This window comes from Thunnus albacares, chromosome 3 (genome assembly GCF_914725855.1).
Source record: "Thunnus albacares chromosome 3, fThuAlb1.1, whole genome shotgun sequence".
Classification (NCBI taxonomy): Eukaryota; Metazoa; Chordata; class Actinopteri; order Scombriformes; family Scombridae; genus Thunnus; species Thunnus albacares.
Window position 1 is genome coordinate 5,711,966 of NC_058108.1, and position 14,636 is coordinate 5,726,601.

The 14,636-nt window shown below is 39.5% G+C and overlaps 1 protein-coding gene across 4 annotated transcripts in view; it reads right to left on the reverse strand.

The window, feature by feature from the left end:
* The window catches only part of LOC122978908 (zeta-sarcoglycan), a 283,738-nt gene that overhangs the window by 18,771 nt on the left and 250,331 nt on the right, over positions 1 to 14,636 (reverse strand). For all 4 annotated transcript variants that reach the window (XM_044345988.1, XM_044345985.1, XM_044345986.1 and 1 more), the window contains one exon: positions 1,922 to 2,045. In XM_044345988.1, coding sequence (XP_044201923.1) covers positions 1,922 to 2,045 — 124 coding nt within the window. The remainder of the gene's footprint in view (positions 1 to 1,921; positions 2,046 to 14,636) is intronic.

The window sequence follows — 14,636 nt, forward strand, 5'->3', positions numbered from 1 at the left end:
CACTGTTTTAGTTTAGTGTAGTAGTCATTTTGCTTTTACTCAAGTACTAAGAAGGTTTGGCATTAGACATTAAGGTAATATCAAATAACATCTGCATAAGACCTTTACAAGCATGTAGGAATAAGATTTACTAATTCTAACATAAAAACACTTTCACTGATCCATCATAGCTAAGTTAAAAAAAAATCTATCAATCCACCTGAATTATTATTGGTGCATTATGGTGTTTCTGCAGCTACTTTACTTCTGGTTGGATATTTAATAACATGCAATAATAAAAATATGAGTACATATTATCAAGAGTTACCAAGAGTTTTACTTGAATACAATGGTGCAGTTTAAAATAGGCTACTTTTGACTTCTTCATAACATTAAACTTTTTGTGCTTCATTAAACATTCTATTTCTTCTAGTGCTTAATTAAACACAAGTTCAAATTCAGCACAATAAAAAAGTACTTTTAGTTGAGGAAGACATTTCTATACTCTTTTGAGGCCTGATTCACTCAGACATACATGTTTCACAATGCTTGCAGACCACAGTATACTGTAACTGTCTTTGTTCTGGCTCATAATCTATGTTCAGTATTTCATGTTGTATATAACTACCTCACTGGATCAAATGTCTCTATGCTCACTTCTCCACAGCTGTAATATACTGTATGTCACTCTGCCTGGCTGCATATATTCCAGAAGATTCCACCATCTATTGTATATCTGACATTCTCCCTTATTATTTTGTTGCCGATATGCCAGAGCTGTCCCAATATTTTGGTGACGTCTGTGTGCTAAATTTAACTCAGATATTGTAGCGTCTGGTGATATGGATGCAGTCGTGTACTTTTTCTGAGTAAGGCCCAGTGGACAGAGACAAGATAAGGAAATAAGAGGGACGAAGAAGTAAGGAGGAGAAAAGAGGAGAAGGAGGAAGAGAGAAGATTGTGATAGAGGAGAGGAAATGAGAAATGAGTTTAGGAGAGGAGCATCAAACTTTTTCTGTTGTTTTGTAAGACTTCTGTTATCTGTGCATGTGTGTGTGTGTGTGTGTGTGTGTGTGAGATTACGGCTGCATGTGGGGTTGTATATAAGAATGTGAGAGTGTATGTATTTGTGATAGAAAACTGTATGTATCTGTGTGTGTGTGTGTGTATGACTGACAATGACAGTGAGTGTGACGAGAGGGGGCCATTCTTCTGTTAATTACTGAGTTAATGACACATTATGCTCTAGCGGACATGCAACATGGCAGGCTGACACACACACACACATACATACAAACACTAACACAAGGATAATGGCTAAGTCTGCTTCGGTGCTCACGCAACGTGGCAGGCTGCTGTGCAAAGAGCTTGACAGTGAGATAGCAGGCTAACAATGATACACACACATACAAACACACACACACACACACACACACACACACACACACACACACACACACACACACAGCAGCAGCAGCAGCAACTGACAGGGAACCTCATCAAACCAGCTTTAATGAAGTCACTTCTCCCAAATAGAAGAGGGGAAGAAAGGAGTGATGAGAGGAGGAGGGGAGAGAAGGAGGACAAGGTCGCCTGGATTGATGACGCTCATTAGCCTAATAAGGTACTTTAATGAAGCGGGCCCAACACTATAGAGTGCCACAGAGTCTAAAGACACACGCATACACCTCACTGGTTCTGCTAGTTTGTGTTGTCCCTTGTATTTACACATGAACATAGAAACTTTCATCCACTTCTCTTCTCTGTCTATTTCTCTCACATACCCACACACACACCACAACACAAACACACAGACTCGATTCATATTTTCAGGTGTACTTAAAGAATGCAGATCAATTAATTCCCACAGATATACTGAATACACATTAAAATACACCGATACAAATCAAAAAGATGGAAAAAAACACATGCGCACACTCACCTCTCCTTCTGAGGACTGCAAGAGGAGGTCTTTCCTACAGGAGGCCGTGAAGTCTCCCACTCCAGCGTTGACCTCCACCCCTCTGGGGGCTTCCAGGGTCAGGGTCCGGGTCGGCGACTCCAGCCTGAGAACCATAAATACACTTTAGTCATGCTGTTAGCAGTCGAAACACACACCTGCACAGACATACAGTATGAACAGACACGGTAGTTTTAGCCTGATGCTTTAGCTTCCATTAGACTATTACTACAAAATCAATAATGAGTTGACTGTGAACAAGGTTTTCAATCCCCAAGCTACTCAATCAAAAGCTGCAGAAGATTGTGATTGTACTGGTGAAGTTAATATAACAAAGGAAAAATCAGCATTCGCTAATTCAATGTTTAATCTTGACTAAAGACCTTGGTGGAGTACAACACCCTGGAGTTACACAAAGATAAACATTAAACAACATCCTGCTGCTTGAATAGGCAACTGAACAGTGAATTAGTGAGTGCTGTTTTTTTCCCCTCACATCGTACCTTTTTGAACTTCCTGGATCCTGTTGGATTTGAGAAATTATGGGTAGAGCACATTTGTTTACAAGCAGCTTCTACAGTAATTTAGTCTCTTAAAATGATACATAATAAAGCAAGTACGATTTTTGAGCCAAAGGTATTGTACCACTGTCATTACATTTGCTAATGTATGTGGGCTAATATTGATACATGCCTAAATGACCAGGCTCCAAAGATGTTCAGTGACATGGTGAAACCTCTCAGGGTTTCAGGCTCAGCAACACAGGGGAATTCAAGGAATTGTAAGGTGCTCTTTCTTATCTGTCTTCTTGTCATCTTGATATCGTACCCCCAAAATTCTTTAAAGAGGTCCCTCCTGTCATTGGCACTGCTTTACTCACTATTATAAGCATGTCCCTCACCTCTGGCTATGTCCCAAATCAATTTAAGACAGCTAGTGTCCAGCCCCTTCTCAACAAACCCGGCCTTGATCCATCTGTATGTAACAATTTTAGACCCATTTCAAAATTACCTTTCATTTCCAGAATACTAGAGAAACTTGTTGCTGAGCAGCTTCTTCAAGTTGTTGAAGGGTATAATATCTTTGATAAATTTCACTCTGGCTTTCGCTAACACCACAGCACTGAAACTGCTCTGTTACAAGTCACAAATGACATCCTTGTGCAGGCTGATAGGGAGGAATACTCCATCTTGGTCTTACTCAATGTGAGCGCTGCCTTTGGTATCTCAGGGAAAGCTCTGGAGTGCTTTGTGTCATATTTATCAAATAGATGTTTTTCAGTCTATATGGGTAACTATGTGTCCTCATCTGCTCCACTGTTATATGGGGTGCCCCAGGGGTCAATCCGCGGTCCTATTCTTTTCTCTTTGTATATGCTTCCTTTGGGCCAGATAATCAGTCGCTTTGGTTGTATATACTATCATTATTATGCGGATGACACTCAGCTATATTTTTCAGTAAAACCAGATGATTTTATTAACCTAGACACTCTCTACAATTGTTTAGCCACAATAACAGGACTGGATGTCATTTTTCAGCGTATTGACCCACTTGCCCCCTATATCAAAACTAACGCTAGGAATCTTAGCGTCATATTTGACCCTAAATTGAAATTTGAATACCATGTCAACAAATTGGTTCAATCCTGTTTTTTTCAATGAAGGAACATTGCAAAAATCAGAACATTATTATCTGCCACTGACTTAGAAAGTATCATTCATGTCTTCATTTTTTTGCACCTCGACTGCTGCGATGTCCTTTTCACCTGCCTTAGTCAAGCTGCCCTGGCATATCTTCAGCTCGTACTCTCATATTTTTTGAATGTTTTTTTTGTATGTATCCAAAATGTATTCTCAGTTTTAATTGTTGGCTGGTACTGGGGATTAATCAATGATTCCTTACCTTGCAAACCGTTCTTAAAGAGGGACCAGTCATGTAGTGATGAATAATCAGATGATTTTCATCAAGTGTTTTTGCTATTTTAATTGTATAATTGCTTGTGTTTTATCATTCTGAATGTGTTCTATAAAGACAAACATAGTGATGGGCATCACAAACTAGCTCAGACTATAAATGCTGTGCCATGTGGCACGGGTCCATGTTACTGTATGTACTTGTCCCTATAAAAATAAAGACATTTAATAAACTGTAATACAAACAGCATTGGACTATGGTTGTAGAGAAGGTTCAAGGTGTATTTGTTGGTATTTGATCCAAGCAGTTTTTAGGTAGATAATGTACACTGTAGAAAATTAATTAAAAAGGTTAAGCTCAGACATTTTACACATCTTTATACAACAGATAAGAACCAACACATCGCCTGAGAATAGTTGCAAGTTACAGTTTCCTGATGCATGAGTTTTTGTACGATTTTCTAATCATTTTACTGCATAGTAACTCTATCATTGTCTTTGAGAAGACCTACAAAAATGAATATGAAGAATGAGGAATTGTTACACTGCCGTGCTCAAAAGTGCTCTGGCCATGGTTGGCGTCACTCCCCTTGGAGTGTGAAGGGTCAGTAGCTAAGTCTGTGATTCAAAGTTGAAAACAATATGAGATGATTAAACAGCTTGGTGGTGTTAGATAAGCACAGTGCTTCGCCCAAGGGCATGTTGGCGAGTGAAATTAAATAAATAGCGCTTACAGCAAAGCAGAGAGAATTACAATTTATAAAGTGGGAGTATAAAAAAATTAAACAGCGCATTCACAACAAAGATCGAATACGAAAAAATTCTTTACTATAGGGGCTCTTTTCCAAACAATCTTTGCTCAAGGGCACTTTAGAGGGCTGGTTTCCCAATCCCTACTGAGAGGTTGAAGGGATTAAGCATTCAAGCCAGAGGATAGATTAACTGAACTCATGATGTCCAGTCTGTGGCCAAGGAAGAGGAACATAAACAAGAGAAACCTGTGCCTTGCCCACAGGCACTTTGGTCAAGGGTAATCATACCGAGCTTCCTCTGTTAATGTCCTTCAGCTGACTAGAATCCCCAGGATGTAGAAAATATATTCCCTTCATAAAGACACACTGGCAAGGATTAATTCTACAGCTCAGAGTTTCAATCTGGGGAACTAAATAGTAGCAGACCAAAAAAAAGCTCCTTTGGCAGAAGTTTTCCATGTTTGGTTGCACACAAGTAATGAACAAGCACTTAAGAAGATATTTCTGTCTCAACGTTGCCCCTTTTCTGTTATCAGGTTTATTTTCAAGGTATTTATTTTTTATTAGTTGGTTACTTTATTGAACTGCAAAAACCTTTCAACTTGAGAACACATTTGGTCAAGTATTGAGTCTTTAAATACACATTTTTAGTAAAAGCATCAACAAATTTACTGAGTAAATATAATTTATTTCAAATACAGTTTCATTGGATTTCAAACTTTTCCTTCATTAAGTGACAATAGCGTGAAGTGTAGCAGATCAGTAGTATCAGGATAATGTCACTTGATTAAAAAAAATGGTTGAAACAAGGTGGTTTGTATCAGAATTAAATCATCTAACTCAACTGATTTGCGATAATTGTTTTAATGGAAACAGGAGTTTATAACTATACCGAAAGAGAATGTCAGTGTTTCAACAAAGCTTCCTTTGTTGTTTTAATTTCATTGGTTTTAACATGCAAAAAGTCTCAGAGAAAACTTCAAACCATTTATTTAGGCTGTTACAATTTCCTCTTTTAACATTTCTGAGTTGACTGTTTATCAGAGTCAACTCTAGTATTTCTTCTCGGTCGAAGGTAAGGGTATTGAATGTGTAGGGGAGTCATGAGGGTGGATTAGAGGTGAGGGAAGGTTTGCTGCTCTGCAGTGCTGAGCATCCAAGTGATAGTGTTGGAAGCAGACACTTCACATTGGGCTTGACTTATTGATCTGTAACAGAGTGTATGCTGCGGCAGTCAGAGGTTAAGAAGGAGAAAAACAAAGAGAGAGACAGGCAGACAACCAAACAGACAGACAGACAGATAGACAAGAGACTGAAAGAGAGTTGGGGAGAATGAAAACAGAAACACTTATCCTATTATTCATTATCCTATAGTTATGCATGTTTAGTGGGCAGAGAGTGAGAGAGAGGGAGAGAGAGATAGTGTGTGTGTGTGTGTGAGAGAGCGAGAGAGACAGAGAAAGTGAGCTTACTGGCCTAGTCAACAGCAGTGATCTGAGGATCTTTGTCTGGTTTGACAGCTAAGGCAATTACAGTGATGCTACTGCAGGCTGAAACCGGCTCTGATGGGCAGGCACACACATACATACTGACTATCTATCACTCAATGTCTCTCGCCCCTCTCTCTCCATCCTGACATCACACTCTCTGCTCGCTTCCGCCTCTCTTTTATCTCACCTGTCTGTTTTCTTCACAAACATGCCATCTATTACTTTCTTTACCTGAGTTTTTTCTCATTTTTAATTTGTCTATATGACGTTCCTCTCTCTGCCTTCTGCTTGTGAAAATTGGTTTGGCTTCCTGGCTCAGGAGCCGATAGGTGGCGTTGGAGAGGACGTCAGGAAACTACCTACACCTGAGTACTTTAGACCTCAGCTTATTTAAGTGGCTTCATTGTTAACCTCTCTCTTCAAACTTTAAAAATATTTATTTGCCATAAAGGGGCATAACATTTTTGACAATCAAGAGAAAATGCAATGTGGAAATGTAAACGGTATAAGGAGCTGTAGAGAAACGGAGCAGTGGCTGAGTGTGAGATGTTGTAAATTGTATGATAGTGTGTTCGATTCTTAAACCACAAGAGCAGATCAATTCTGTAGTAGTTGGCAACAGAAAACCCCAGAAAAAGAACTGCTGTGTGATGCATTATCATGAATATGACCAGGATGGATGTGTTTCACAGTAAAATTCCCATGAACATTGATTAACAGCTGAAAAATTGGGTTTGAGATTTCATACAAGTTTCAACTTGATTAACTTGGGTTTAATTTATGTATTAGAGGATACTCTCGAAGCCAGTGTTAATGCTGTGTATCTTATTGCTGTTCTTCGAATGATCATGTTCTTAATTTATGAAAGTGTTTTGTGCTCATGAACCTGAGGTATCAGCATTTTTCATATGGTCCTCAGAAATACTTCTTAACTTGTGAATTTGAGGAAAATAGTGTGCTTGACAATGAACGGATGGCCTTGAAAGTGATTCTTTCAGGAATTTGCCTCAGCTCTTTGTCCCTCTCTTTATTCAACAATCAGTAATCATGATAGGCCAGCTAAATGGCTTGTTAAAAGATAGATTCACAATTTTTTAAGCCTGTCTTAAAGCAATAGTCAGATGAACAGATACTGGCCATTAAGATATCCCTTCCTGATTAGCATCAAATGCGAGTGATAGCTGACAAAATCAACAGTGATTTGGTGTGAAAATGCATTCCAACAAAGAGGGAACATCAAAGACGGAATTTAATACTAAAAAGGCTGTAAGACATCTGATTTGACTGACTTACTGACTGCCAAAGCCTCATATTAGTTTCAAAAGATAAACTTTGAAATGCTTTTTACAGAAGAAGGACTGTGGATTTTGTACCACTTATTGTACACTGAAAGCACATTAAGAAGGGATCTCTTAATGGTTAGTATGAACAGGAGGAATGATTACAGCGAGTAAAACCTGTTTCAATGTTCATATATGTGCCTGAATATTATTTTAAGACAGACTTGAAAAATCGTGAACCTATCCTTTAAGTATATATAATGTTTATATCTTCATCATGTCCTTCCTTCACAACACAAACATGCACACACAGCCACATAAAGTTTCTGGTCAGGCCTCTGCTTGGTCGTGTTTTTTCATGGTGCAGATAGGAGATGGGAGTCTGCAGCTGAGCCGTTATCTTTGCAATTCATTACTATTAGAGAAAACTGTCTCGCCTCCCTCTCTGCTTCTAATTCTTACATTATTCCTTCCTTTCTTTCTCTCTCATGCCAACAGTCCCCTCCTCTCTCTCTCACAGATCTGTTTTGACCTTCAGTTGCAACAAGGCCATTTTATACGGCGTCCATATTTGTCGAACCTGACAAGCAGGACAGAAATACATCAACATGAAATGGTTTTTATCTTAATTCATTTCTGGGGAAAAAACAGAAAGACGGGGGGAGAGGAGGGCCTTAGATATTCAAAAAGAATGACAAAGAAGATAAGTTCAGAGGAGAAGAAGAGAGAAGACACATTTTAAGTGAACTCAGATATGCATCTGTCAAAAATACAAATACAGAGTTTTATGGTTCGATCAGCAGTCCCCTTTGTATATTTTTATGTTAACATTGTATATCTGAGTTTGTGTTCACTGCGGTTAAATCCTGAGTTAGAAGACTTTTGTAGATTTGGGTTTCCAGTGGCTTTAATTTGCCCCTTGTGGTTTCAAAGCCAACTTAGAATTGGTTGAAGTATTTGATCAAAAATCCTCATTCTCATTTTTAGTTTAAAGTGTAGCCCAAATATTTAAATTTAAGAAGTGAATGATTGTGTGTATGGCCATTGCCTTAATTATGAGTGAAGCATGTAGATCATTTCTTTTGCAAGGATGGTAACCTGAACCAAACTCCAGGATCACATTTTCTAGACTGTTTAACAAATTCACAACTCACCACTCAATGCTTTAAAAGTATCGGTGCACAAAACTTAAGTATCAAGTATTTCATTTGAGCTTGAGAGCTTATAACGCCTTAATGTGAAAAAAGAGAAACAGAAATCATGCATTTCATTTGTGCATGAATGTTGACTTGACAGAATTTTCCTTGACCTCTGACTGTGGGAAGAAACTGCATTCTTTCTAGAGAAATGACTTCATTTGGTGTATTTTTGAAACCAATATGGGAAGTTGTGGAGAAAAATGTTCAAATCGGAGCTTTTTAGTGTGACTTATATTTCCCAGAAGACTTGGCTGACATTCATCCTGCCCTTTTCCTCTTCAGAGCCGTTGAAGGCCACACCACCTTATCGCCACCTTGCCATTTAGGATGCGAACCTTTAACCTTTTCACGCTAAATGCTCTGTCACCTGCCTCAGTGCCAACGCCGTCACCATCCAACCCCGTCCAAGAAGCACTTTAAAAAACATTTTAAATTTCAAAAAGTGGTGCTGAGTGATGCATTGAGACAAGGCTGAAGATAAGAAAAGCGGCAGCCTTTGACTTTTAGTGAGTTAGATTGAGACAGAATGCAGAAATGTGGCATTTTAAAGCCTCCTGACTTTTGCAGTGAGTCTGTGCCTGCGTGAGCAAGGGTGATGCTGCGCAGAGCCGCTGCTGGTCATTTCGGTGCCCTAAGTGTAACTGTAACCAAAGAATTATATTTTCATTATCAATGTGACCATTAAATTAAAATAAATTAATATAAATAAAGAAACTGTACGATTAGTCACACATCACAGATGAACAGTCACAAAACTTAACAAACTTTGCAAAGACATTAGCTTAAATATTACACTATAGAACTATAGAACAGGCAAAAAACAAAACAAAAACACACACACAGTATTTGAAAGTGCAATCGTCTTCAATAAAATAACCATCAGGAGACCATTGATGTGTGAAGTGATTCTGGGGACGCTACACTGTATAAGAGTGAAGTTATTGAATATTTTTGTAGTATCTCTTCTTGGTGTTGCACTTTTTTAATGGACCCTGCGCCCTCATCTCATAGCCGGCTGTACATAGAGACCGATGTTATTAGTCCAGCTTCGAGGACGGCTCTTTTGGGTGACAGTTAGTTCATTGTCTACCTTACTATGGTAGGAAAGAGGCATCATTTGTGTTTTAACAACGTTTCACTTACATATACAACTATACAGTAACTTCACAGTTATTGATCCGGGAAGTTTGAATCTGTGAATATATTTCCAACTTTCTTGAGGTGCTGTTTTGTGCCCCCTCCGTGCCCTCCGAACAGCACGTGATGCACGTGTACGTAATGTTGGCGCTGATGCAGCGTGTTTAAATCGCCCCATGAATCCTTCAGGTGTAAAAAAAAAAAAAGAGTAAAAGAGAAAGCCTTGGGCTGTTTTAAAAGGTTATAAAAGTCCCTACTGAGTTACTGAGGTGGGACAGGAGACAGTCAAGGTACATTAGAGGTTTGTCTTTGTGGAGAAAATGTGTGTGTATGTTTGTGTGAGCCAGAAAGAGCAAGAGATAGATAGTTTGTGTGTGTGTGTGTGTGTGAGAGAGTATGTATTTGGTGTTAAAGAAGGGTTATGACCACTGAAGAGTAAATGTTGTACTTCAGCAACTCTGAGTGCTTAAATTTGAATTTCAACCAGGAAATTTGCGTGTGTGTCTGTGTGTTATATTGTGTGTATTTATGTGCACAGAGAAAGTTAGAATAACATTTTCAGACAGTACGTTCATCAGTTCACACAAACAGTTTGTGTGTTTCCACCATAGTCTTGTCATGATGTTAACGTCTCCACCTTTACATCAGTTAGTTACTCCAAAACAACTTTCGGAGGCTCTCGCTGTCCTCCTCGTTGTGAAATGTAGCTGAGGGAATGGCTAATGGCAGAATGCGCAAGGAGAAAAAATGTCAAGGGATTTCATGCCTTTGTGCCTTCAATGGTGCACCAACCTAATAATTTAATCAGTAGTGAAAGACTAGCTTCACTCTTCCACAACTTCAACCATTCAATCCATTGTTCATTGACTTGTTTTTGCTAGAAAAGAGACAGAAATCTACATAGAAAAAAAGAGAATAAGGAAAAGAAAGAGGGGATGAGTAGAGAATGGATTGGTGCAAGAAAAAATTAAAAAATGAACAATGTTGTGCATTCCAGTCCAATGGTGAAGATATGGTTAATACAAAGTGCAGCTCCATCTGACCAGTGCACCTAATCACAAAATAATCAACATGTTGACTTTGTCTTGGTTCATGGAACAATGGCTGATTATGTTTTCACACTAACAACTTTTACTTTACTTCTACTGTAAGTAATGACGGTCACCTGTAGAAGATATTTTTTAAGTGTACAGTACTCGAAAGCATAATGAAGTGAGATTGTCTCAGTTCTGAATGACTAATTATTACATCTTGATGTCCATGTTTAGTACTTACTGTAAACAATGAGAAAAAGGAAAAGAAAACTGAAACACCTTCATATAAGTCTGTCTGTGCATTAAAGTCAACTTCTGACTCCCAAAAAACAACTGAAGCACAACTTACTTGTTCTTACTGTTACTTGTTGTTATTGTTGCAGTCTTATGTCTATATCTTTTCTTAATCTTTTTTTTTGACAGTTATAAAGCAGCAGTAAAGGAGGCAAAAAGGGACAACGGCAAGAAAAGTGGAACTACAATTCCAGGAGGGCATGTGGCAAGGTCTAAGAATCCTAAGAACTATGACAGATTACAAGACCCCACTCCCCCCCCACCCCTGTCAAGTGCTGATGTGTCTCTAGCAGGTGAGCTAAACAACTTCTATGCTCACTTTGAGGCCATTGGCAGCCAGCAAGCAAAAACAGCTGAAGCAGAGCTTAATGGATGGGTGGATGCATTTTTCACACCTGTCATCCTTTCTGAGTATGAAGTCAGGAGGGCTTTCAAGCACATGAACACCAAGAAAATGGCAGGACCAGACGGTATCAGTGGGTGGGTCCTCAAACTATGTGCTGTCCAACTAACGCTGGTGTTCCCAATGGTATTCAACCTGTCCCTGGCTCAGTCTTACATACCCATGTGCTTCAAGAAATCCACCATCATTCTTGTGCCCAAGAAAACAAGACTAGCCTGCCTGAATGAGTACCGCCCACTACCCACTACAGTTTGCCTACCGTCCCAACCGATCAACGGAAGATGCCATAGCACACATCCTCCACACCACCCTATCTCACCTAGACAAGAAAGGGAGCTGTGTGAGATTACTGTTCATTGACTATAGTTCAGCGTTTAACACCGTAGTTCCCTCCAGGCTTCATCACAAAGCTCAAGGACCTGAGATTAAACACTTCACTGTGCATGTGGATCCTTGACTTCCTGACGAGCAGACCCTAGATAGTGAGGGTAGGAGGACGCCCCCTGCTGTACTCCCTGTACACACACGACTACGTAACTACTTTCAACTCCAACACCATCATCGAGTTTGCTTACGACACAGTTGTGGTGGGTCTGATCACAGATAACTGTGAAAAGTTCTACCTGAAGGAAGTAGAGGACCTGCCCCGCTGGTGTCAGGACAGCAACCTACTCCTGAATGTCAGCAAGGCTAAGGAGCTGATAATGGACTTTGGGAAGAAGCAAGGAAGGTACTACACCCCCCGTAATGTCAATGGGTCCTTGGTGGAGAGGGCAGACAGGCATCACTGAGGGCTTGACCTGGGTGCTGCATACTGATTCAGTGGTGAGAAAGGCAGAGACTGTTTCACCTCAGGTGCTTGAGGAAATTCCAAATATCCCCTCAAATACTGAGGAATTTCTACTCCTTCACCATCGAGAATGTCCTGATGGGGAACATCACTGCCTGGTATGGAAACAGCACTGAATAGGACTGCATGGCTCTGCAAAGAGTCCTGCCTAAAGGATATTTACACCAGGTGCTGCAAGAATAGGGCTAGAAGAACCATTAAGGATCCCAACCATAATGGCCTTTTCTCTCTGCTGTGGTCAGGAAGAAGGTACCGGATACACCAGACCAGCACTTAGAGGCTCAGGATGATATCTATATATGTATGTATGATATATGTAGATATGATGTCAGAAAAACAATGGGACAGTCTATGCTTTGCTTCATCAGCATTGTTTTAGTCTTCCATACAGCAGAGTCTGACAGAAAAAATCATCTGAGCAGAGAAACATTAGAGCTCCCTCACAAAGGCAATGAAAACACTGCAGTACATTTAGTCTCAGTAGCGTGCGTGTTGTCTTTACCCATCTATGATCCACACCTTCTGTCATGAAACAGCTTTTTTAATGTGATAAGGGGGTAGGCAATCTGCAGAAAGCTGAAAGAAATTACCTTGTTCAGGTGTAAGAAGGCAGATATGAAGTTATTTATTTGATATAAATAATATTCACCTGACTCAAAAGCACACTTTTGCACAAGTTCAGTTGCTTGTGTAGCGATCAATCATGCTGGCAGAGTCAAGGCTCAGTGGAAAGAGACATCATCTTAAGAGGCTGCCACAGGCCCTTGGTGTATTAATGACATCTGTAGCAATTGTGTTGCAGTCCTTGTTATTTGATATGTCTTGCCAATGGTACTATCTTGTATTTTTCTAAAGATTGGATGAAACTTTAATGATCCCTGCAGGGAAGATGGGTATTTGCAGCAGCATAGAGGAGGATATAGATAAGAACAGAACAAATACTGAGTATTAAAGATAATTCGATAAGTAATTGCCACAGCAGAACATACTGGAATTAACACAACAGATAAAAACTCGCCAACAGATTTACAGGTTAGAAGCATATCTGCAAGTGTGCAACTGTAGCGGTTCACATTATTGGTTATACAGATGGAAGAACATATGTTGGGAAATGAGATTGTGAATGTCACTCTGCTCCCATAAAAACTGATAAAGTGCCCCTGGGAAAGGCACCTAACCCCACTGTTCCATTTTAATGTACAGAAACCACTGCCTCCACTGCATTTTGTGCTGATAATATGAACAAAATCTTGCAGCACAAAGTGTGCATTTTTCCATCTTATCAGATGCGCTATTCAGTGGGTGATGATGTTCTGCAGTCTTCTTGAAAATGAAATGAAACACAGGTAAGGAATCAATAACCGTAAACCAGTACTGAATACATAGAGTGAGTGTACTGTAAGTTGAGCACTAATTAAGAGTAGTTTTTATTTTTGTGTTTTATTTATTATTATTTCTTTTAATAAGGAGAATAGAGGATTCCCTGTCAGACCCAGCTGCATTGCTCTGAAGCAGTCACTTTCAGGTCACTTCTCATTAAACCTGCATTGTGTACACAACACTGACATATCACCACCTTTTAAGACAAAGGTGATGGCAAACTTGTTAGCAAACAGTTGCTTCTATACACATCCAGCAGTTACAGAGCGACATCATCATTCTTTTGGAGTCGTGTTTCTGTCCTCCTGGTGAATGTACGGCCACTATTCACTCTTATAGCTCTGTTTTGGTCTCTACCAACTCCTGAAGGAAATATATCTCTCTTTAGCTGCTAAATGCTCCACTATGTTCACCAGCTGGTCCTTAACTGCATCTGTTTGCCATTCGATGCCTAGCAGGTAGTGTACAGTGGGGGTTTTAGAGCTTTTTCTCTAAAAAACAGCTGCCTGCAGTGGCCATAAACTGCAATGAGAGCGATGAGAGTGGACCAGAACAGTAAAGTTGTAGCTGGACAGCTAAAAAATGAGCTGAAACTCGCTATAAAACTCCGTAAAGGTGAGGAGAGCTTCAGAGTTGCTGATAATTCTCTGTGGGTTCATCACTACGAGACATTACATTTGATACATTTCTATTATACAAAAAAACAACTTTTACAACCTTTAACTTCAATTCTAAAACTAGACGCAACAAGGGAACTCATACATAACACGTATGCTGTCTTCTCCCCAAACAATGTGGGCCAGTTAGATATATAAGTGTGACAAAACTTGCATTTGCAACAATGTGCATTGTTCGTCTGTCCTTGCTTCTTGATATTCGGTGATGGTAGAAATGCATTGAAAAAGTAACTGAATAAATCTGTGATCTTTTGGAAGTGAGTACAGGCAAAAGTTAAAAAGGTAAGC